The 25,815-nt window shown below is 38.2% G+C and overlaps 1 protein-coding gene across 3 annotated transcripts; it reads left to right on the forward strand.

Annotated features, from left to right (window-relative positions):
• Positions 1 to 10,115: 10,115 nt before the first annotated feature.
• Positions 10,116 to 25,782, forward strand: entpd6 (ectonucleoside triphosphate diphosphohydrolase 6). 3 transcript variants are annotated; one of them, XM_020626132.3, is made up of 14 exons: positions 10,116 to 10,198; positions 11,086 to 11,388; positions 13,142 to 13,218; positions 13,449 to 13,592; positions 14,977 to 15,052; positions 17,917 to 17,952; positions 19,141 to 19,229; positions 20,325 to 20,404; positions 20,633 to 20,697; positions 21,703 to 21,804; positions 21,906 to 22,046; positions 22,671 to 22,727; positions 23,822 to 23,934; positions 24,034 to 25,782. In XM_020626132.3, the coding sequence occupies exons 2-14, from the start codon at positions 11,136 to 11,138 to the stop codon at positions 24,115 to 24,117; spliced, it is 1,317 nt and encodes a 438-aa protein (XP_020481788.1). In that variant the 5' UTR covers positions 10,116 to 10,198; positions 11,086 to 11,135; the 3' UTR covers positions 24,118 to 25,782. The 3 variants fall into 3 exon arrangements, with proteins under 3 accessions (XP_020481788.1, XP_065815777.1, XP_020481795.1); XM_065959705.1 differs by having other exon boundaries at positions 21,706 to 21,804; XM_020626139.3 differs by having other exon boundaries at positions 10,129 to 10,198; positions 11,089 to 11,388.
• The last annotated feature ends 33 nt before the right edge of the window (positions 25,783 to 25,815 follow it).

Raw genomic sequence — 25,815 nt, forward strand, 5'->3', positions numbered from 1 at the left:
CAGCAAAAACACAAAGTTACAGACAGAGACAAAAAGTACAATTTACAAAACTCTACATTTTGCATTAAAATAGAACCATCTATGAGTCAAATCTGGGAGTCAGCAGTTCAAGCAGTCGATCTAAAAGCATCACATCCAATAGAATCTGCTTGACATAGAATGTCTTTTATTTTAGATTTAAAAACATTTAAGGACACCAGCTCCTTTTAAAATTATTCTGCAACAGATTCCAATCAGCTGTCATTGGGTGAGAGGCATGGTACATCCTGGACAGGTCGCCAGTCAATCACAAGGCTGACATATTGAGACATAGAACCTCTCACCCTCACAATCACACCAACAGGCAGTTTAAAGTCACCAATTAACCTAACAAGCATGTCTTTGAAATGTGGACTCATGCAAACTCCACACAGAAAAGCATCAACCAGATTTGAATGTTAAATCATCCTGCACTAACCTCTGCACCACTATACAGCCGGTATCAAACTTACACGACTCAAATAAATCTGACTCACCCTAACTAAACTTGACCAGCTTAAGGTAAATCTGACTCAATCAGGATCTATTGATCTCAGGTCAAATTGAGACAACTCATCCTGAAAGGACTCAATGGGACTCAACTCGTCTCAACTTGAATTGACTCCTCTCAACCCAACTCAAACTGAATGAAGCCCTGAGGACTTGGACTGACCGGACTTAACTATGTTCAGATGAATGATCTAGTACCAAAACGTTGCCAATAAATGTTTGTTTGCAAGTTAGACAGTGTGAAGAAGTTTATCTTTAAGTTTTTGATGGACACATTGCTCCTCTACGCCTCTGTCTTGTGAAGTGGATGTGTGAAGATTTATTATCTCATCATATAGAATGAAATCTCTCAGCACCCTCAGCTGAAACTGACTCCCATGCCCTGCTCTCCACTGATTAGATGGGATTTAACCTGATTCACCCTAGATTGACTCAATTCAACCAAATCCAACATGACTTTAAAACGTGGCACTCTTCTAGACCTGGCTAACGCAATCTGATTCTGCCTTATTATAGAAACTTAACTTGACTATATTCTCAACCTGACATGTCTCAATTTCACTGACTCAACTGATCACGAAGCAAAGTGATTCCACCAGACTCACCTACAGACTTGTTGATACTCAATTTGACCCAAAGAAAAATGCCAGGAGAGACCTGAGACTTGACATGACTTGTCATGACTGAGTCAACTCACCTGACTTGATTTGACTCGGCTTCACTTGAACTAGCTGACTCAATTTACATTCTCTCAACACAAATCAATCAATCAATAGCATAATCCTTAATTCCACTCTTTGCACATCATGTTAGTGAGACTCCTAAACGTGTACAACACCAAATATGGGCAAACTCATAAAAGTTCAGCACTGTCCTTATAAAGGTACAGACCCAGGTATACCAAGGCAACTACATTTGCCTTTAAGCCAGATTTATCCCGTCTGGGTGTAGGAAACCATTAATACTTAATATAGAGTTTATTTTCCAGAAAACTATCTGCACATGTACTCTGCTACTCCATTGACTACGATTCAGTCCCAGCAGGTTAAAAACATGATTTTCCTTGGTCCGTGTCCTCCCTGCTGTTTTTCATTTGGACGAGCTGCGTTATTACAGGCCAATCCAATTTTCATTTACTAGCATGGCTCCTTCCTAGATGAGGGCTGAGGGGGATAAGTGAGTAAAACCACTTTGTTTCATTATATAATGTTGGAGCAAAGCCCGCTGCAGCAGCAAATATAATAATATTAATGGGATAATTTAATGCAATTTTCTTTATTTGATGCACTCTGACTCGGACAGCTAATCTGAAGGCATTGTTTAAAATAGATTGAAAAATGAAAGAAGTCCAAACAGCTAATCCGTCTCTGAGGTCAGACGGGCTGGTACTAACAGGTACATTTATTCAACTACTGGGGAACAAACATTTGAATTCATCATCATATTATCTATTTTATGTACTTTTTACTCTTAATATACTTGTAACTTGTAAGTTACAAGTATATTACACGGTGTCTGCTCAATAGAATAATTCATCAATGCTCCCAAAAAGAGGTCAGCATCTGACTGAGACTGCTGAAAATTACAATAGGGCCAAGTGCAATGCCCAGTTGTGGAAGCTGTGATGTCTAGATAAAGGTCAAATGTCACAAAGCAGCATCAGAGTGTAGTAAAGTGATGCTGCAGAGATAACCTGGAACATGATTTTTTTTTTTGTCCAAATGTTAGGAAACAAAAAAGTTTTGTTTGCAGACCCCAACAAACATCCAATAATTATTATTTGTAATAGTTCTACATTGATATTGAAATTGTAATGCAAAAATTATCAGTCCAACTAATTGTGAATTATTTTTTAATCATAATAAAAATCTAAATAATGACAAACTGATTCATGCAATAGAAAGCAGACCTATAACTGTGTAGATGATTGTAGGTGATAATGTTCTGTGTATTAAATCTTTTTGGAGCCGTTTTTCTAACAGAGGATAATCAAAAGTTGGATGTACACACACTATTCCCTCCTCCCCTCCCTTCCCCTATGAAGCACACCAGCGCAATTTACTTTCAAAATTCAATACAGTACCAGTGGTTCTCAACTGGTGGGTCAGGACCCAAATGTGGGTCGCAGGGTTTTTTTCAGTGGGTTGTGAATGTTTGTGTTTTTTTCCGTTTCTTTGTTCTTCCACATGTTTTGTAATATCTGAGGTCCAAACTGTGTAAATAAATCTGATTGGTCAAAAAAATATCAGAATTCGGGTCATTATAATTCATGAAGGAGTTGGTGGTTGGTCCTATATGGGCTTGGCCTGTTGAGAACCACTGATCTGTACTATTTAGTAATGATTTGAAATCGACATTCTCCTACCGTTGTCAGAGCAGCTTTATCGGTACGCTAAAGGCCGGTAAAGGCTAAAGAAGTGAAAACCTCAGTGAAACTGAAGGAGGTTAAAAACTGTGACTGTTATTTAACTCTGGGTTTCTTAGACAATTTATTTAAACCTTTTAGAGAATAATCCTCCTTCAGTTCAGCATGTTTCTTTTCTCAGATGTGATCATTTCTGTGTCTAATGGCTTGTTTTCAGCAGAGTTAAGCCCTAAGAACAAGAACACGCTGAACAATAATGAAAATAATAAATGGAAAACCCTTTAATCTGCCTCTTAATGTACCCACAGTTGTCTAATCCAGATCTTATTTGTTCTCCGGCTTGCAGTCTATTTTCCTGTGGGATGAGATGGTGTTTAATCGACTTTGGGAGAATTAGTCATTCCTTATTATCGTCGTGGTTTTTACAGGACTTTCCTGGAAAATCCCATTCAACACACATTTTAATTTCATTTCTGCGGCTCAATCATGTTGAGGGCAATGTAAATAATCCAATAACATTAATCATCAATTCTTTTCCTTTTTTTTAACTCCAAAAATAGACCAGAGATATGGGGATTGGATGGACGGAGGCTGTCGTTCACTCTGCTTTATTGGTTTTTAGAAGCTCTGATGATTTGATAAAATGTCATCATGATCCCAATTACTCAGCAGTGGGGGAATATTTGGTCAAAGCCTCTGGTTTTATCCAGTTTCTGCTTCACAAAGGTTTAAAATCTGTTTTATCAGCATGTTTAGGAGACTGAGGTTAAATGTTTTTAGAATCCAGAATCAGGAGCAAGCTCGAACTCTATCTTCATCTGCTTCTTACTGAATAAGACTCTTATTATGAGACTGACATTGACTGTGTAAGCTTTACCTGACAAAGTCAATATCAATAGTTAAAAGTTCAAAATGTTGAGATTTTAAATGTATTGTTTTGTTGTTGTATTTTTATGGTTTCACATTATTTCTTGTCTTCATTGTGTTAGGCTATCGTTCCTTTATTCTGAAAGTCTGAGGGCTTTATACATAAACGCTTTTTTTTGATTTTGTAAAATTCATATTGCTTTACCAGGTTATTGGGATTCAGCTTTTTCCCCGTTTTCAGTATCTCTTTACCAAGGTTCTCCTTTTATTTGCTTTTATAATTGACTCAGTCATCGTAAATGAGGGTCACCCTTCAGTCATCTCTAAACACAAATAAAACTTTTGAATTATATTGAATTAATTGAGTCATTTTTATTTTAAAGTCATCCTTCTGGTCATTTCGTAACCAATATTTCAACTTTTTGTTTCCTGTCACAAAAAAAACTAAATTTTCAAATACATTTTAAAGTTTTTCAGTTTTTCTATGTTTAATACATTTCAAGGAACACATTTTTGTGATGACATTAAATATATGTTTTCATCGGAGTTGAATCAAGACACACATGAACATTTCCTTCAGAAACATCCGTGACAGTGGGCACAGGGAGTCCTGTGTGCAGCTGCTGCAGATTGCACATGATAATCGGAGTTGATAAGATGCAGAGATGATAAGACATAACTAAGATGCAGCCTAATAAGGCTCAGAAAATAAGGCAGCTCAGTCCAGATGTCCCCTCTCCGTCTTCTAATCCACACTGAAGCCGCGTCTTACAAGATGAAAGTGGAATCTTCTATCAATTATTATCCTAACATACTGAATTATATCCCCAGAAATCCTTCAAATTATTCCCTAATAATCCTCCTGATGGGATCACATGACCCAGATAGAGCAGAAACATCATCAGTCACATGACCTTCCTCCTCAGCTCCTCTTACACTCAGCAGTCATGTGATGATGGAGCGAGTTTTCAAGCTAAGACAACAAATGTATGTGCTTTGAAACCCAACAGGAAGAAAACATTAGGCTTATTTAAAAGAAATATGTCCTCATTTCTCAGCTCTCCAGAGTAAAACAAATATTTTCCCTTCCACATTAATGTTGATTTTGAATCATTTGTCTTTGTCTTTACTTTATTTGTCATTATCTTAAGCTGTCCTCGTGCTTAAATTATGTTTTTCTTACAAGAAATCGTTACCATGCACCTCAAAAACAAATTAATCTGAACATCTGAAAATATGAACTTTAATTTACACACATAAAACAGGAAATATACGCAAAATAAAACTACGGCAAACATTAAATATTTTTATTTTTCATTAGTCTGTTTTTCAGTAATTCTGTGAAACTGAGTTGAAACACTTCTCTATTGACATATTTCAAACACAAATTTTAATTTGGTTGATAGCTCCTCCACAGAAGCACTTTCTCTGCCTTCAACAATTCATTTAAGTTTGACGTCAGCCTGTTATCAGGTCACCTCTTCTCTTGTGTGTATTTGATGGTCTATCAAAGTCCAGTGACGTAGAGCAAGAGAGTTAAATGACAATGTGTGAACATTTAACAGACTCACTACATGCTGTTTTGTTTCATGATTTTCTATTTCTCTTTTCTTTTTATATTTACATGTTATGTTATATATATATATATATATTCAATTTTTTATTTCTATTTTCTTCTGTATGTTGCAAAAAATACTTTTCAGAATTAATTTTTTCTTCAGAAATAAAACTTTTTCGTTAATTAAAATGTTTGTCTTCTTTTTAATATTTTAAAGTGTCTGAGTTTTTATTCAAATAAATAAACTAAAACTAAATCACACTAGAAATTCATCAAATGTGCTCTACAAATGAAGTTTATTATAATAATTTGTATATTCTTCCATCAGTTACTCTTCTTCTATTTGAAGGAAATGGGAAATACACTTCACTTGTTCTGTGCATATGAATATTCTTCTGTTTCATGTCTCTGTGTCTTTGTGTGTCGATTAACAACTTAGTTGGATTAGTGTCCGAACTGATGTAATTGTCTCTAAATGTCATTTGTATGTAAATCTGCGGGACGATTAGGATCCACTCAGCTCTGCTTTTGTTCTGTTGACCATCAGTGTGATGAAAATAAAAAGGCAGCAGAAAGATTACAGAACCATTAACGTCCCCGCGACCCATTAACTGATAAAAAGCTATTAGAGGCTTATAGATTAAATCACATATATGGAGCAGAGTGGTGATGAAGGCTCGGCAAGAAGAGAAGGAGGAGGAGGGTGGAGATGTACACCACAGAGATGGTGATGTGAGGAAGGAGGAGGAAGAGGATTTTATGTCAAGATCACAGGTTTGATCCACTCAGACAGGACTGAGAAACAAATGAAGTATAATTGAGATATTAACTCATAGACTGAAGCTAGAGCAGCTGTGGAAAAATACCTTTTGCTTTAGTTAAAGAACAAATTCATAATCACTTTCTTTCCTAGCCATCAAATACAAAAGCTTTGACAACATCCTCAGCGTCACACACAGTCACACGAGTTACACTTTATTAGACACACCCGGTTAAAATCAAAGGATACGTAAGACCCTTCAGGTTAATATGAGACACTCAGAGAAACCGCCTTTGGTCACATTGCAGAGCAACATTGTCCCCATCCTAATCAACGGGGTGGATGACGGTACAATGGATTTTGCAACTCACACAACTCTGTATGAAAACCATGGACTGTATAAGAAGATGGACAACAGAACGTACCCCCCAAAGTGAAGCCAAAAGGATTTGGCGCTCCTCCTGGAGTATAGGTCACAAAAAAACGCCATGTTAATTGACAGAATATAGGTAAAATTATAAAATGAAGTTAAACTTCAATTAATATTTTCTCAAACCCAGTCTCTGTCTCTGTCCCACACTGATTTGTTCTCCAGTCTTCTTCGTTCTGAGAAGATTGTTTTTAATTAGTCAGTTGATGCTATAAATAAATGTAAAATGCCATGATTCACATTTTTGACATCATGTGTCAAACATGGCTCCTGCAGCACTGTGTGCACCGGATAAGTGGAGTAGATGAGATATGGTGAGAGGAGAAAAACCCCAACACAACAGTCAATGAACTTTCCTAACTGTGAGTGTCTGCTTCCAACCAACAAAAGAATATGTTCTGCTGACGACTGACCTGAGGAATCTATTACATTTTCTCAGTAAGTTAAAGGTGCGTATGGGTTAGCACAAGCAGTGTGAAGTCAATTCTGCAGCTCTGATCTATCCTGTTCAGATTCTGGCTCCAAATGAGTAATGTCAGTGCCAATCATGGAGGTATTTTGGCTTTAGATTTGTTCTACTGAAGGAGGTGAAGATGCTTTGTCCACCTGCATATACAGTCAATTGTGAAAATCATTTTAACATGTTGTGTGTTTAAACATTTTTCTAACCTCATTGGAACAAAAAAGTTGTTTATGGACCAGATTTTTGTCTTAACCTTCAGATTAAACTTGTAGGAGACAGATGTGATTCAGTAGTTTGTTTGTGATGATCAGTTGACAAAGATACAGTACACTTTTTGATCCTTGCTGCTTTTCTTATGGCACAGCTTCCACTGCAGCAGTTACTGCAGATTTTTGAAGGACTTTTACTCACTGTTGATGAATACACACATTGTCCATTACAATGTTAAGAGATAAAAAATAAGGTATAACATTTTTAATCCTAAAGAGAATTCTTGTGCCAGGTTGCTCAAGCATTTCAGACCAAAAAAACAGCAACACAAAAGAGCTTCAAATGTAAGAGAAATACAAAACAAGTGCTTCATAACAGTTAAAGGAGTTAAAGGAAAGTATGATAAGTAACAGAATATGACAGTGGTGGATTATATTGACAGTTCAAAGGCTCCATTTATGCAAGCTCCAGACAGTGACCATGCACATTGATAATACTACATGAATATATAGAAAAGTAAAATTTGACATCATAGTAATAGTGATGTGAAGGTAAATTGCACAAATAAAAATTATGAGGTTTATTGCATGTGATGGAAAGCAGTATATGATATGAACGTCATGCTCCATTCCTGCGACGTTCTGCGGTGCTCCTCAGTACTCTGGTAGAGGACTCCAGAGTGGTGTGAAGGGGTTGAGAGGAGTCGTTGTCCATGATATTGAGCAGTTTGCTCAGCATGCAGATCTGAGTCAACTAAGAAGATATAGGAGGCTTTGACTCTTCCTGTAAACAGCATCAGTGTACTTAGTAAGTCCCGTTAATTGTTCATGTGGACGCCTCTGCCCACAATGTCCACCTCTGTGTGCCAATGGTGGAAAATACGCTGAGAAAGCTCAAATCTATTAACATTACAATGGATGAAAACAAGTCCAAAAACAAAAATAAAGTCAGATGGGATCTGAACTGTGATCTCAAACATAGAAGGCCTATAGATTATTATTTTATTTTCCTGAAATATGAGCTTTTCCCAGACGTAACCAAACTGGGATTGTTTGTTTTGTTTTTTGCGGTCACAGTTTGACTCCTCTCAGCAGGTTTAAAACATTCACTGAATGTATAAGCTGAAGTTGCTTTCCTGATTTCCATTATAATAAGTAATGATAATAATCTTGTAAACAACATACTTAACAATAAGTCAGAATGTAAGGTCAGGAAAACTAGCTAAACTGGTACCAGCCTGAACATGGAAGTGATGAAATACATTTATAACTGATATAATCAAAACACAAATGTCAATACGTTTGTTCTTCTAATTGCATGAATATTTATTTTTATTTTTCCATCAGGGTCTAAGGAATTCATTCAAAAAACTGAGTCATTTTTATGTGCGCAACAGTTTGTTCTTTCCCCTGAAAGGCCTCCACACACACATTCTCACATACACACACACACACACACACACACACACACACACACACACACACACACTCTCTCTGCACCCCCCACCCATATCCCAACAAACATACACTCTCTCACCATATGGTGTGTCACAGCCCGCCCTCTGCAGTGAATGGGGCAGTGTCTTCCCACCAGATTCCCCACAGACCCTCATCACACACACCGCTGCGTCTGATTGGCTGCAGCAGATTAATGGGGTAATGAGCGGCCTCACACCAGCTGCTGCCGACAGACGCAGAAAGAAAGATGGAAAATGATTATTCTTACTTTTATTTATCATGTGTGTAATCATGTTGGCGCCCCCTACAACCTGCAGGGTTCATTGCAGGCTCATGTTAAATAGAGACCGAGCAGCAGTTTAACATGACAATAATTGTCCTGAAGGGGGCGCTGAGAGAAGGTCATCCCGAACTAAAGGGTTCATCCTCTGGAGAGGAAGGAGAAGAGGATGTCTACTAACAGTTTTCAATATTTCATTGATAATATTTTTCTCCTTTCTCTCCCTAACACTCATGGGAATTTGATGCAATAATAAGTATTTGGGACTGCAGAGACTTTAGGTAATCATCTGTTAATTTTATTGTGAGTATATATATATTTTACACCACCAAATTATCTTTATTCTCTCTTTTGCCATAACTATGATAATGGAATCTGAAATCAAGAAATAAATTCATCAGGATTCATCGTCTGCCCTCATTTTCATTGTTAATCTAATTTTGTTTAAGTATTTAAATGTCAGACACAGCAAACAATTATTTGACACTCAAGTTAAAAATATTTATAAAGTAAACTTCTAATTACTTACTACTAAATGAAATGGAAATTGTATACAAATGGAGGCAAGGATATAGTTTTGGGAAAGGAATAAGGTCTGTAATTTGTATATTCGTTTTAAATTCTCATTTAAATTAACAAGGAAACAAGCTGATTAATTATTACCTTCGATTGCATGATAGTCAGTCAATTTATTTTATTATATGTCAAAATATTTGTGAAGATCTTGCATCTCAATTACAATTTGTTCCTGATAAACACCAGCAGGTTAAGAGGCTGTGTGATCACAAGGACATAAGTCTGAGTATTCACTTGGATGAATGTATGAGCTATGAAAGTGTTCTGAGGGCTGAGTCTAAAAAAATGAGAAAATAAGCTATTCACAGACTGAGAGGTGCTGTGTGCTGACTGAATGTATTAAATATGAAACTACTGAATAATTATTATTCCTGTAGCGACCTGTAGGCCTACATTACATTTCTACACATTTATGTATTTCTTTGCCATTCTGGTTTTTTGTTTGAGCGTTAAGTCTACTGTCTACCGAAGAATGCAAATCTGCTTCCTGTAGTAAATTGTAAGGTCAAACTGTTGCTGGTAAAAGAAGGTTTAAATGCATTAAATTGACTTTTGATATTAAGGCGCATTCGTGTTTTTGGCCACGTTACCACCTCCGTTCAAGTGACGTCATCAGACAGCGCCGTGTTGACACTGGAGAGGAGCAGAGAAGAAAGAGGACATGGCAACTATTTGACGGAGATGTTGCTGATGGTCTGAACTCGGTAAGTAGTCACATGTGATCGCAGTTTGTTCTCTCTGAAACAGCCTTTGACCGGGGAGACATCAGTCCGTGGATAGTTCACTGTGTATGTGTAAGTCAGGTGTGAAAACATAAAACCCTAAAGCACAGGTAGTGTGTCAATGTATCTGACTTAGCAGAGCTATTAATATGTTGTAATATGTATGTACCTGACATTTGAATAAGAGCTCACATTTAGACATTTAGTCTGTTTAATCCTCTTTAATGTCTCACATCTGTGTGTGTGTGTGTGTGTGTGTGTGTGTGTGTGTGTGTGTGTGTGTGTGTGTGTGTGTGTGTGTGTGTGTGTGTGTGTGTGTGTGTGTGTGTGTGTGTGTGTGTGTGTGTGTGTGTGTGTGTGTGTGTGTGTGTGTGGAAATGGATAGGTGTGCGGTGTAAAAACACTACAAAAGTGTTACACAAGCTCAAGTCTATTTACCTACAATTCTACAATTCACTTAGCAGACGCACATTTACCATTTATTTACATTTTTTATGGCTCTTTTATGAAGAAAAAGGATCGATTGTGTGTCACTTGTGTTTGTTTTGTATGTGTTGGCCCACACCTCCACACAGTGACTAATGTATGGGAGCATTGGGGAACAGGACAAAGTGGATAGTGAATGTTGATTTAACAGCACTTTCAATTGAAGTAAAATTGCAGTCGATTTAGATTTTTCTTTAAAGATATGTATTGAATTTAAAAAAACATTATAGCAGTAGACCCAGTTTAAAAACAAGACAGGCTTATTTCAAATGCACAAGTGACAGTTTATACTGATTTAGCAGCTGTTGAGGACACGTGGCTGAAGGCTGATAAAAGTGTCCTGTTTGTTGTGAATCATGAAGTGTCTTCTTCGATTCTTCCAGCAGGAACTCTCAGAATGCAGCACTTGTCGCTCCACACAGAATGAGTCATCATGAAGAGACCAAAGCTGGCTGGAGTTTTCCTCTGCGTGGGCTGCTTGCTCGCCTACCTCATGTTCGTGAAGCGGCATTACGGCGCATCAAAGCCTGAGGCCTACAGACTACCTCCGCATGCCAGCCCCAGCTCAAACAAGCTCAGCGATGATCGACCCGCATCCCGCATCCAGTTTCAGTATGGCATCATGTTTGATGCTGGGAGCACTGGGACAAGAATTCACATCTTCAAGTTCCAGATAGAGAACAAAGGTACTGTAGAGGACAGATCGGAGATCTTATTGCCCTGACACGATAAACAGCACAGCCAATAAGAGTCCATGCCAAACTTCACTCACACATGTAGATTGATGACAATAATTTATAAGGAAAGCAACCCAAAAACAGTTTATGTGACTCAATCTGCACATCAGTTTAAAACACCAGTGAATAATTAAAAAAAAGTTTGTGAAATCAAGAATGAAACTTCCTTGTTAGCTTAGAATTCAGATCTGCAGGTCAGCCCCCGGGATCTGCTATGAGCTCCACTAATACATTAGTGGATGATTTTGCCCTTACACAGTAGGAAGAAAAACACAAATTTTACAGTCAGACAGCTCACACTGTTTCTGTGTTTAATGAGTATTAATAATGTGTTTTATGGTGTTGTTACAATCAAAACTTTCTCTCAGTGTTTTGTTTATAAGATATGAAAGAGAAAGATTTATAAAGGTTTTAGAGTCTTGTAACAGTCGACTGATACTACAGATTAAATTATATTTGACACATCTGAGGGGAGTCAGGTACATTCTGAGGAGACAACATGTTTTTAATCATGTTAATGTTTTTATATACAACAACAGAGTCTCTGTGCTCTTCTTAAGGCAAACAGCAGAAACTTTATTATTCTGATGTTACTGTTTTTTTCTAAAAGCGTGTAAATTTTGTTTTTTCCACCAACATTTCTTCATTTTTCAAGCATTAAGCATTAATTCAGTTTCATACTGTAGTTCACTTTTGATTTTTAAAGTTTTTAGTTAATGCAATGTATCAAAATGAAATACTCCCTGTAGGCGTTAGCTATAGGTTGAGGTTTGTCAATCACAGGGGGCATGTGATAAACAGAATAATAAACGATGGAGGAAATGCCAGGATGAGGGTCTTACATAGATTTCCTAAAAGTAGCTTTTACTCTAAATACTGAAAATGTTTATATAACATTGTTTTTGGGCCACAGTGCTGCACATGCATTCTTTAACGTTTGCTAAGAGAACCATGTATTGACAAAGGCTTCCTGTCAGTTTCATAAAATTTAATACTAAAATGAACCACTCAGATCCTGAAGGCTGGATCAGATTTTTTGGGACCTAAACTGATATTTATTCCAAATATTAATCAGGTTATCTGGAAGTTAAACCTCTATAATCGATGCTAAATGGATTCAGACAGATCCTTTTAGATTAAACTGAGATGTTTGTAAAGCAGACCTCACTGAATTGCTTTTAGTGTATTTAAAATCCACACACGTTGGCCCCAAACATTAATTACCAGATGTAAATCCCAGCAGACAAGAGGAGCTTTCAGCCTGTAAGTCGTGCTCTGCTGTGGTGCTGCTGCCAGAGTCAAAATGGACAAAAACTCATTAGTGTGTTTGAGAGGTTTTTGGTTTATTAGGCTTAGAGAAAGTTTCCTGCAGAGCCTGGTCCAAATGCCTTCATTATCGCATTTAACCGCTAAGCTAAATCACACAGGCTGAGTGCTATTTTGGCTCCTTTGTTAGCATCAGAGCTAACCGGACTAATGGCAGCACCTGTTAGTTATACAGACTGGGATTGTCATTAAGAGCTTAAAAACAGCTCAAATGTAGGCACAGATCCTGGGTCGCTCAGTTAAAGAGTTAAATTCAAATGACATCTTTGATTATTTGACACAAGTGGAGAAAAGGGGAGTTCTTCATTATGTTGAATATGTGCATACCTGCAGATTCTTTCTAAACTTTTAGGTATGTTTGTCATGTTTCCTGCAGAAGCTCCTAAACTGAACCATGAGACATTCAGAGCCATCAAACCTGGACTGTCTGCATACGCTGATGATCCAGAGCAGGTACAGCTGATATTTCTGCGCTGTATCGACCTACATGCACTTCTATTTGACATATATAAGCCATGCTTTTTTTCTTTCTATCACTGGGACCTCTACTTTCTGTCTTTCTATGACATCATCATGTCTGATTATTAGCCAGATCTAAAGTCCCTAAATCCACTTTGAAATCAGAGTAAACCATGTTTTCACGTTCTCTTCAGTTTTCATAGTAATTTTCTGATTGTGTCCAGTGTATGGCAGGAATCGTTGAGCTTCTGGAGGTGGCCAAGTCCAGCGTCCCCTCCTCAGTCTGGAATGTCACCCCTGTGGTTCTGAAGGCCACAGCCGGCCTCCGCCTGCTGCCTGGAGAGAAGGCCAAACACCTGCTGGACCAGGTGAGACACTGCCAACAAGCAGTTTATCTGCAGTTTGTTCTCAGAATAAGTCTTCAGATAAAAAAAAAACCCCTGCTGAGCCTGAAACACACCCTAGAGGGATTTAGGGTTGTAGCAGACCAGATCGAAAATGACAGCAGTATTTTTGTTTAATACTGTATTCACCTTTACTGCTCACACTCTTGATCAAAAGCATGTAAGAATCAATAATCTACCCAAGTTCTCACTTTGAGTTTTTCTTCACATAGAGCCTCTCTGCATTAACATCCTCACAGGAAGCTAAAGCCTCCTCTGCTGTCTTATGACGGTCACATCATCGTTATCTTCATCATCATCATCATCACCATAATCATCATCATCATCATCATCATCATGGCCAAAAAAATAGCTTTTAAGTAATCAGTAGTAATAACAGAACTCCAGTAGTCAGCCAAAATATGATTTAATCTGAAGCTTTGCTCTTATTATCAAACTGTTTCAGATGCAGCCAAACACAGAGCTGATTATACAGACAGAGGGAGGGGTCAGCATTAGCCTTTATTTAATTATAATATTCAAATATTGTTTTTATTCATCATCAAATACAATGTTATTCACACTATAGTTTATGCCAAATTATTGTTTAATATTAATATGTTATATTCTCTGCTATATTGATTTAATATATTTTAGGTTATATAAAAGTATTAAAGTCTCATGGATTTACATTTTTAAGTAACGTGCAGGCTTGTGACATTGAACTGCAGGTGGAAACATTGTGCTTTTTACTGCTTCTTCTTTTCTTTTTTTATAAATCAAAAGTTCCGCTGAAACCATTAGGCTCTTAGGTAATACATGGATTAATATGAAATAAATTAGCAGCCATCTTTATGTTTATGTAAGCCATTAATCATTTAAAGCATCTCATGCTTCATGATTCTTTAGTGTGAAGATTTGTCAAACTTTGGAGGATTGGACTTTTTGTTAGATAAACAAGACTCTTGTGAAAGAGTCAGTTTGGGCTCTGACATTATTTTTCCCCTTTTTTGGTTTCTACTTTATTTGGTTTAAGACCAAACAAACTTTTAGTAAATGGAGAAAAGTAATCAGCATTTTTTGAAGAATAAAGTTATTATTAGTTGCAAAAAAGGTCTGAATGAGCTCCAACTCAACCAACTCCAGCAGTAACAGCCTGCCTTTACATCAGTATATTAGTAAACATGATTTATGATAGAATATAACATATAAGATTAGAGTTTTCATTCTCCACTGTTATTACGTCAACCTCGTTTTCTGGATAATACCTGAGTTTTTTTTTATTGTGGCAACTTTTTCAACTTAATCATATTACTTGTAAACGTGTAACAAAGTATTTTTACATGCTATGAATCTGCTTTGTGTCCAGGTGCAGGCAGTGTTTCTGAAGTCTCCGTTTTTGTCGAGAGATGACTGCGTCTCGATTATGGATGGCACTGACGAAGGTACAATGTCTTATCAAGAGGCTTTAATATCTACTTAAAGAATAAAATGTGTGGTTCAAAATGAAACCAGCATCAAATCAGTTCTTGATGTTATAACCTTAGAGATGGTGTCTTCTCTCATTCTGGCACTTTACCATGTATTAGAGAGTTTCCTCTGAGCTCATATTCTAACAGCATGAATTCAGTGGTTTAACCATGAAATAGAAACAGCTGAATGGTCAGCTTTTCCGTGGACTGTGAAGAGTTTTCAAGGCCTCGTCCTGAACATGATCCACCATCTCTTTATACGTTTATTAGATTACAGGGAATTTGTGCCTCACCACATCTCCTTATCATTTCATTTGTTTAATCTGTGAAGCAGCTCACATGTTGCACTACACAGAAAGACCTCAGAGGTCCAACTCTGATTTCCCCAAAGAAAACTGCCAATACGGAGGATTAAACAATAAGGAGGATTACAAATTAGATGAATCAGGAGAGAACGGTCCTCATGTTGAAAACCTGCTGATTTAACTTTGAAAAGAAAAAAACACACTCATGGAGTTCCTTAGTGGGTCCTACACTGACATTAAATCCTGATTTTCCTGCTGGAGGTGCCTACATTTACCAGGATGCATTGCATCACCCATAATACTTACTGTTATCAGCAATACAACTGCAAAATATATCCTCTTCAAAAAACATAATTTGCATTTATGTTTTGGAATAATGTTTTCTTGTTTATAGCGCAGTTTTGTAGCTAGCTACAAGAGAAGGTGGAGATCCATGCTGAAATAGACGGCGTCTTCAGGACGCCAACTACTACAAATTGTTGCGCTGGTTCTGATAGAACTACAGATTTAGCTGCTGCATTCTAAAAACACAGAGAACACCTGTTACTACTGCGGGAGGTTCATACACCATATCCCCTTCACTGAAATAAAAGCTCAAGTAGGAAATCAGAAAAGAATGTCTTCCAACTTCCATAAAGATTTGTTTCCCATCTTGACAACCCTGCAGTAAGAACTTTTGATGATTGATGGTTTCCAGCATCCTTTACATTTGGAGGAACTTATTGATATCATCCCTGCTGGATCCAGATGTGCTCCCTTCAGCTCCTGGATGTCCAGATGTTTGATGCACATTATTCAGCAGTCCCACAGTTTTGGCCCTGCTGTGACCTCTCTCCTTCTCTGCTATCACAATGAGCCTGGCTGCACTAATTCCACTGTTGGTGGATACATATATATATATATAGGAATCCCATGTAGGTTCTGTGTTTTAAATGCTCGCTCTTTATGGAACCAAGCTCGCCCACATATAATCCAATCCTAAAGTAGTTCATACAAGCAATTATGGCCATGTGGGATAATGTCCCACTTAATCTTGAAAGGGGAGGGAGGGAGGATGATTATTCCCCCCTCAGTTTATTTCTGAAGCTGAAATGTTTTCTCCTTGTCTCTGAGTGGGATCAGCTTGTTACTTCACTCATCTTTTGATGATTAGTGAATTAACTTCTTATCCCGCTCCACTTTTCGTCCAGTCAACGAGCCACTAATGGACAGATTCTTCCGCCATGGCTGCCTTGCCATTCCTTTCTAAGTCTAACCGGCTTCCATCAGCCTTATTATTACGCAGATATTTTGCCGTTCTTGGCCTGGATGCTTATCTCTCTCTGAGATTACCCTCCGAGCGTCCTGAATGGAGGCGACTTATTGTTAATGCAGACCTCTGAGTGGTTTGTGGGGGGGCAGCAGGGTGCTAAGTGCCGGTGTTTAGCCTCCCGACCTAAAGCCTTCGCTCTCTCTGTACTTGTTTGTTTTGTTTGGAAATTGCTTCTTAGTGTCTCTGCCTAAGAGTTTTACAGTAAAGCTTCTATGATACAGTTTCTATCAAGCCCTTTAATCACCCACTCCTGCATGCAGACCAGGTCAGAGGTCGCTGGTAAAAGGCACTAATGCATTCAGCTGAGTGCAAATATTCGACCACAGACACTAATGTCATCTTTGAGTTTGACCCGAATGAGCCGAACATCAGAGAGCTCACAACACGTCAGATTTTATATCTATACTTTAGACTTTCACTCAGAAATCCTTTGATAACTTTGGGCTGCATTTTCAAAGGTATCCACCGCACATCAGCATACAAGAGTTCAACATGATGGAAGTCCATTATTGATTAAGTTAATTGGCAGAACATTTCTAATAAAATATGTTGGATTACATTTTGCATACAGGCCTTCCTTGGATGTTCTTTGAACATTCAAGACTTCTTGTGTAGACTTCTTGATAATGTTCTTTGAACATCCAAGGACTATCCTTTAAAGTGATAGTTTTTTTAAGGGTTAATGTTAGCTCAGGTCCACAGGGTTAGACCCTCTTCTCCCTGCAGGATCTCCTAGGTTTTTCATGGCAGAGATTGAACACGTTTCACGTTTCAAAGAAACACTTTTTTTTTTTCTTTTTTTTTAACACACGATAGTAGTCTTCGCTGTGTTTTTACTTTTTTGCAGAGGAGGAGACATGTGATGTGTAGACTTCTTGATAATTGTGTTCTTAGTAAAAAATCTTTTGAACGATGGACACCAAAGAGTCATTTTAAGACTCTGCCATGCAGTTGCTCCTGCATAGCCCCGGATTCAGGGACAAAGCATTAAAGAGTGACACAGATTTGACTGGTTAAGATGCTAGTTGATTCAAGATTTTCTCCCCCGGTGACTTAAATCATTGACTTTTTCTTTTGGTTAGGCTGATTGTTGGTTAGGCTGATTGTTCCAAAGTATGCCAAGATAATGCTACCTACATTTTCACAACAGCAGCATCCTGGACCGCTGATAAAATGCACATTGACCTGTTGACTCAAACCTGTTGTTTTTTTTCTTTCAGGGATTTCTGCCTGGATTACTGTCAACTTCCTAACTGGTGAGCATACAACACACAGACACAGTATCCACATATTATATTATATACACTCACTGCTTAAAAAAATATAGGAACACTGAATTGTTGAACAGTCTGGGGCACCACCAGGACCTCTGGACCCCATGAAAAGATTTTACATTGGGCCCCACCACTACAGCCCAAACTAACCCTGCAGAATTTCAATAACACATCAATCACACAAATGACTCATTAAAACGTTAAACAACTATTATTTATTTTACACCGTGAAAATGGGAGTAATATATACTGTAATATATCCTCATTTAAACAACAGTGAGGCTATCTGAATGTTAAAAATATTATTATAATTATTATTATTATGAGGACAGTATTCTCTCATAGTGACAGCCTATGTTTATGAATTAATATAAATACAAATAAAGTTATGCTCTTATATTTTTTAGGGCCCCTGTCAGTCATGAGCCCTTAAACAACTTACCTCTTCACCCAATACGACGCCTCTGGTCACAGTTTAACACCAAGTCAGTTAAACCTCTGGACCATGAGTACCATGTACTTTAGCCACTTAAAAACAGTCTGTCATGTTAAAGAGTTGTTCACGTAAACACTTTATATTGATATATAATTTCTCCACTTCACTTATACATCAGACAGCCCTTTTCTTTGGGACTATGTTTCTATCGGTGGGGTTTTCAGTTGGTGGTGGTGGTTAGCTCCACTGAATGTAAACGTCAGCACTCCACACGCACCAATGACAACATCTGCACCGATCATTTTTCTGGAGCGGACCAGATCAGACCCAGCTCAGTCTGGCGAGCATGGAGGAGATACCAGTCGAGTAGACTGACCGTTACACAAGGAGAGCAGGGAAGTTAAACTGACTTGGTGTTATACTGTGACGATAAGGAGGTCCTTTGATGTTTTTGAGCAGCGTATTACATCGTTTTAAGAATACTTGATTGATGGGAGGAATACAGTTTTGTGTTTTCCACCTTGTGTGGTTGTAGGCTGACTCTGTACATGAGTGTGTTTTATAAAAACAGATTAATGGGGACGAGAAATAGTGATTACCTGTTATTGGATTATACCACAGCTCTCTCTCTCTCTCTGTTTTTTCTAATCTGTTTTTTTTCTTGTTTCTCTCCCCCCTCTCATTTCCTCCCCCCTCTCTCCCGTCCTTCCGCTCTCTCTCTTTTCTCTCCACAGGTGATCTTCACGGTGCTGACTCGCCCACGGTGGGGATGTTGGATTTGGGGGGTGGCTCAACTCAGATCACCTTCAGCCCTCAGGATGAGGTAAGGGTGATCAACAAAGACACAAGCCAGTGAAAGAGAACGGTTATAAAGGGAGTGGTGGAGAGAGAGGAAGATTCTCTCTCTGCCTCCCTCCCTCTGTCATAACGAAGGCGAATCTGTCAAACTACCATGATGGCCCCATCTTAGAGGCTTTAATCTGTAAATGCCCCGCTAATCCCAAATAAACACCCTCACATCAGTAGGAGGGGGGCAGAAAGGGAGAAAAGAAGGGGGGGGGGGTATTTGTTATGTAGGTCAGGCTGTGTACATGAAGGATTGAAGAGCAGTTCACTGTGTCATCAGATCTCCACTCACCACCACAAAGATATTGTCCTTTCTCTTCCTCTTATTCTTTTTTCTTCCCCTACTTCTTCTTCCGTGGTTCATCTTTTGCTCTTTCCTGTTTCTTCTTTTGCTTCTTTTCTTTCATCTTAAAGACCTCCCTCCCTCGATCCTCCTCCCTCTCTGCTCTGCTTCTGTGCTAAAGATTCTCTTTTTAAAAAAAAAAAATGAGTAAGGGGTTTAAACAGGGATGGGAGGGGGTAGGGCTGAGGAATGGACAGATTAAAGGCTGATGTCTTTGGACCCACTTACTCTCATTCCTCAAAGTCAACACTCAAGATACACTTACTTAGGAGAAACTGCAGTTTCACAGTGTTTTACCCAGCATGCAGCAGTTACTAACAGCAGCTGAGATAGTACCAATTACTAGCTCCAATCAATTGAGTCCAATAGAGTCAATAAAGAGTCAATGAGAAACCCTGATGAGGCTTTATGATGTGGCAATAGTCATAGAAATGTCATTGATAAAGCACATTTCATCACATTTAAGCTTAAGCTGCCTTGAAAAAAAATGTACAAGAAATGAATAAGATAAGACAGTACAGGTGTACTAACTGTATGTATAAATGTATTTTTGATATTATTACTCATTTTATGTTTGTTTTCTGTCTTAAGTTTTTTAAAATCAATCTTTTAGTTGTTCAGTAACAAGTGAATTTCCTCAGATGGGGGGGGGGGTCAACAGCTAAATGAGTTATCTTATATTATTAACTTTGTGTCAAATCTCTCATTGTTTTGAATTTCTCTGAACAGAAAACCATTCAGACCTCCCCCTTCGAATATATCAGGTCCTTCCAGATGTTCAACAACACATACACTGTCTACACTCACAGGTATACACACACACACACACACACACACACACACACACTGGTACAATCTCAATTCATGTACTTGTATATTTGGTGTTTAATTGTGTCTGCTTAAAATTGGACCGTTCGTTTGTTACAATATTAATGATGTACATTTTTAAGCCTTTCATAGCTTGAGGTACTTTATAAAAAGGTAGAAGTTTTAATTCCCGTCTGTATTCTGGTCTCCTGTCTGATTTCTCTCTGCAGTTATCTGGGTCTGGGTCTGATGTCTGCTCGACTCGCCGTCTTAGGAGGAGTGGAAGCCTCCCCCTGTATGTACCTCCCCTCATTCGAAGTCCATTTTTTTCCTTTTGGTTTTCAGTTTGCTTTCATCTCTGCCTTTATACCCCCTCCCCACCTCGTCCTCTCAGATAAATAAGCCATTATCTAATCTTTTAATAACACACAGCAAGATTAATTCCTTGCCTGCCAGCTGTTGCTGCGATTTAGCTGCTGTAAGAAGCTGCAGCACACATCCACCCTGCTGCCTGTCTTACTGTCTGTCTGTCTGTCTGTCTTAATGTACAAAGCGTGGACAGAATAATGGAAACATTAGGTTGTTTTCTCCATCATTAGCAGGACCCAGTTTGTTTTCTCTTTCTGTTTTATGAGATGTTTGTTATGTATGTATGTATGTGTTACATTAAAGGGATAGTTCAAGTTTTTTTGAACTTGGGTTTTAGAGAGAGGTTTAGAGTTATTAATCAATAATAGGTCTTCTATGTAGAGAAGAAAGCCGTCAGCACAGCTTCTGTTTGGAGCTGCAGCTTCTGTTTGGACGCACCAATGACAACATCTGCACCATTTTTCTGGAGAGGATTAAGCAAAACCAAGCCTAAATCTGGCTACACTCTTTCTAAAGAGAACTACTGTACTCAACTACCAGGAGAGCTAGCGTTAAATAAATAGATAAATAAATAAATGACAAAAACTCACCAAACAACCCTGGAAATATTCTTCTGTCTACAAGGCAAGAAGTATCTTCTGTAAAAGTAATTCCTCTGTTTTGTCGGTTTTTTCAAAACCGCTGATCTAATACCTTGTGCTGAATGCCTAAGAGTACGGGTCCATCTATACAGGACCTTTTTTAGTGTTTCAAATACGTGATAATCATGAACTCGTCTGTACCAGTAAAAATCAACTCTGGACAGTTTTTCCAAACACAGGCCATAAAACCTGTTGTACATTGAACACTTACTAATAATAAGTACTTAATACAACCCCCCATTGGAACTATACCTTTAATACAGTGTGTGTTTGTGTGTGTGTGTGTGCAGTAGGGGGCAGTACGGAGCTGGTCAGCCCGTGCCTTGCTCCAGAGTACTCGGGCAGTTGGGAGCACGCTGACATTGTGTACACTGTAAAGGGACAGAAAGCAGGTACGGTCAATGCAGTGATTTATTTATTTTTTGCTTTTTTGGAATACCCACCATGCACTTGGAGCATGCAAGACCTTAAAGCATTGTGTTTTTAATTTCAGGGGAGCCAGTTTACGAGGCATGTCTGACCAAAGTGGAGAAGGTTCTGTACAGAAAGGTGATGAAGGCGTCTGAGGCAGCTGACATGGACTTCTACGCCTTCTCTTACTACTATGACCGCGCTGTCGACCTGGGAATCATCGGTAAGATGAAAAGGCCAATGCTAATCTTGCTCCTTGCCTGCAAGCTGCAGATATCTCTGATGTACCTTAAACTCTGATTGATTCATCAGGACAATAAATATACAGCTGTGTTTAAAATAACTGTTAAATAATAAAAAGTCTATAAGAAGTCTGATGGAGAATAAACTACGACTCCCAAGGGTGGATTTGACTTACAACAGCCAATCACAGAGCTTATCTTCTTTTGTTGTGTGCTCTGTTAACAGCAAGCTTCTGGTCAAGATAACAACAGCTATGCAATCAGTTTTTAAATTCAGTAAGCGTGGTGAAGTGTTTTGTTCTCTGTAAAGAGACATTTTTTTAAAACTTACTATTAATTCACACCTGATAACGGCCTCTCCACAGCAACAGCTACGTAGTCTCATGGGTATTGTTGCATTCAGAGACAAAGAGAACAAGATTTGACAGATATTTAATGGATTAAAGAGGCCTTAAATCAGATAGTTTTACAATCTGTCACACTATTTTACTTTTATCTATTTTACTGCAGGTTCTGTAAAATCTTGTTTTCTGCAGTGTGACTCAACTGTTAACATGTTTCATTAATCTGATCAGTGATCTGTTTTTTTTTCTGTCTGTGTTCAGAGGAGAAGTCAGGAGGAACCATTCAGGTTTCAGATTACATCAATGCAGCCATAAGAGGTGAGAGGGCGCCATCAGGCTGTGAACACTGTGAACTGCACGTCATACTCATCACTTCATTTTCTTACATCATATATTCTTGAACTTTAACCAGGGTTACTACACAGTTTGGAATAATCTCAAATGTGATTTCAGTCATTTCCAGTTATAGATGAGTGTGAAAACACAATGTTTTTGTTTCCAGATTATTTATTGTGTTTCTTTGCAGATTATATTTAACATAGCATTAAAAAATAATTCTTACTCTACTTAACCCATACATACCTACACTTAATCCAATAATGAACTTGTTTGAACATTTCAGAGACATGCAGTAGTGTAGTTCTCAAAAAAGTAAAAAGAGCGTTTACATGTAATTGGTGGGTTCATCTTTGTTTCCACAGTGGAAAAAAGCAAGACAGTACAGAAGCTGTGAAAACTAACTAAACTAACATCTGAGATAAATCCTTTAAACCCACTCATTTATATAGCACTTTAAAAAAAAGGTTTACAAAGTGCTTTTACATACAACAAATGCATGATTAGATCAAAGCAAAAAGAACAAACTGAAAAAGTTCCCTACGGCAAAAGAACCAAACGTCAAAATACCCAAGAGCCACTGTAGGAACCAATGAAGACTCCTCATTACCTTTAAGACTTATGAAGAGTCCTCATTACCTTTAAGACTTAGGAAGAGTCCTCATTACCTTTAAGACTTATGAAGAGTCCTCATTACCTTTAAGACTTAGGAAGAGTCCTCATTACCTTTAAGACTTATGATGAGTCCTCATTGCCTTTAAGACTTATGAAGAGTCCTCATTACCTTTAAGACTAATGAAGAGTCCTCATTACCTTTAAGACTTATGATGAGTCCTCATTGCCTTTAAGACTTATGATGAGTCCTCATTACCTTTAAGACTTATGAAGAGTCCTCATTACCTTTAAGACTTATGAAGAGTCCTCATTACCTTTAAGACTTATGAAGAGTCCTCATTGCCTTTAAGACTAATGAAGAGTCCTCATTACCTTTAAGACTTATGATGAGTCCTCATTGGCTTTACTGTTTGTTCCATTTTTAAATGTTGTGTAAACTCTTGTCTGTTGTGTTGTTTCAGTGTGTAGCAGTCTGTCCACCAGTCCTCCACAGAGTCCCTTTCTCTGTCTGGACCTGGTCTACATCTCAGTTCTGCTGCAGGAGCTCGGATTCCCCCCACAAAAACAGTTTAAGGTGAGGCCTAGCACATTCTGGACCAGAGTCTTGATCACCAGGCAGACTGCAATGTTTATTGAATCTTTTTGTGTGTGCGTGTGTCTTTGTGTGTTGCAGCTGGCGAGGACGATCGACCAGGTGGAAACCAGTTGGGCTCTGGGAGCGACTTTTCATTACATCGAGTCATTGAAGAGACACTGAAGCTTTTGTTATGAAAAGCCTCGCTATCACACCTATCATACATACTGAGGAGATCCTCGACTTCCTGAAGATCCCCAGACTCATTGTGACCTCACACAGTACCAAAATAAACCTCCTGCGCCCTTACCTTTGTGGACAAACTCCTGAACCTCTACTGCTATTGGCTGGTCAGAGATGATGTCACTCTGGACCCAGTGCAGATCCAAGGAAACCCTGAACCTAAATGTAAAAATTAAGATACTGTCATGCTCAGAACTACAACCAAAGTGCAAATCCTCGACCCAATATTCTTCGACTTTCTTAGTACCTGTTCAGACTTAAAGGGGCGTTCCCAAGAATTTTTTAATCAAGAACTTATTTGTCTGAATCACCTACTGCCAAAGACCATCCCACAGCCCATACTGAGGTACCTGCACTTTGCATGATATCACATCTGACCAGCCAATCAGATACTCTACTACAGCTTCACAAACTCATCAGTTTGACTTGGCTGCAGTGAGATTCATATCTAAGCTTTTTTTTTTTTTTTTTTACAAACTGACCTCATGGAAACACTCCTCAATACAAACGGTGATCCTCCGTCAGCTGCACATTATCAGTTTATAATGAGTCCAGTGGCTCTTAGTATCTTTACTCTTTTATTTATCACTCTAGTATTACAGTCCTTTGATACTTTGTTGTGAAGGTTGAAAGTCGCATGTTTTACTTTTAATCTGTTGACAGTTTGTACTTCTGATGAATGTTGGTGCCAAAAATATGAGCAGTTTCAGACAACAGTTCTTGCCAGAATCTTATGAGGAAGAAACACAGGCATATATATACAGTATACCAAAAATATATTCATTATACTGAGTAGATGAGAGAAGTGGGTTTGGATTGACTGACAACTTCCCCCTTTTTCACCCCTCAGCAGATAATCTTGAACGGTGAATAGAAAAGGGCTAATAGTTTAAAGCTAATGTTAGGAGTTTTTTTTTTAGTTAGGTATGAAACAGACTGATATTTATACTGATGACTCTAAATGAGCTACAAACGCAAACAAGAACATCTGAGAGATGGTGAATTATTTCTATATTATTATTCATGCCTGAGACTCTTGATGCAGGGTAGGTGTCCAATGAAGTGAAACTGCCTTTTTTTTATATATATATTTTCCACAGCAAAAATCCTTCATGAGTGAGTGATATGTTTTACTATTAACAGAAAATTTTGTACAGGGCTAAATATGAAAAGATATTGAAGGTACCATTTCCTCCACGGGGGGGGGGCAAAATTGACAGTGATTATTCAACTGTTCAGTAGTTATCTCTGGGATTATTTCTTCTATAAAATGAGCTTCATTTCATGTTCAAACCAGCTGTACAGACGGAGTCCTTCTTGTATGGTACAAGTGTTTGTGACGTGATGGTGATCACATATCAGACAGACCGTCAAGAGGAAGAAGTGGTTTTAAAATCTCAGTGCAGACATGTTCATCTAAGATGAACAAATGAGTTTGATCATCTGAAACATACGTTCACATCTGACCTCATGATGTTAAACTTGATCTGTTTGTATCGACAGCGACTCTTGATTGTTTTCTATTCTGAAGGATCTCCTGTTTTTACATTTGTGTGTTGGATCGGTACGGAACCTGCAATAAACAAATATGAATGTGTTCCTGAACTTTCAAAAAGGACTTTTTGATTCATTTGGCAG

Source organism: Labrus bergylta, chromosome 10, assembly GCF_963930695.1.
Source record: "Labrus bergylta chromosome 10, fLabBer1.1, whole genome shotgun sequence".
NCBI classification, from domain to species: Eukaryota; Metazoa; Chordata; class Actinopteri; order Labriformes; family Labridae; genus Labrus; species Labrus bergylta.

Bases quoted from the DNA above. Each gene is read 5' to 3' on its own strand.
- entpd6 (XM_020626132.3), top strand. From the start codon at position 11,136: ATGAAGAGACCAAAGCTGGCTGGAGTTTTCCTCTGCGTGGGCTGCTTG. The intron at 13,219-13,448 runs GTACAGCTGATA...GATTGTGTCCAG, and splicing joins ACGCTGATGATCCAGAGCAG to TGTATGGCAGGAATCGTTGA. The intron at 17,953-19,140 runs GTGAGCATACAA...TTCTCTCCACAG, and splicing joins TACTGTCAACTTCCTAACTG to GTGATCTTCACGGTGCTGAC.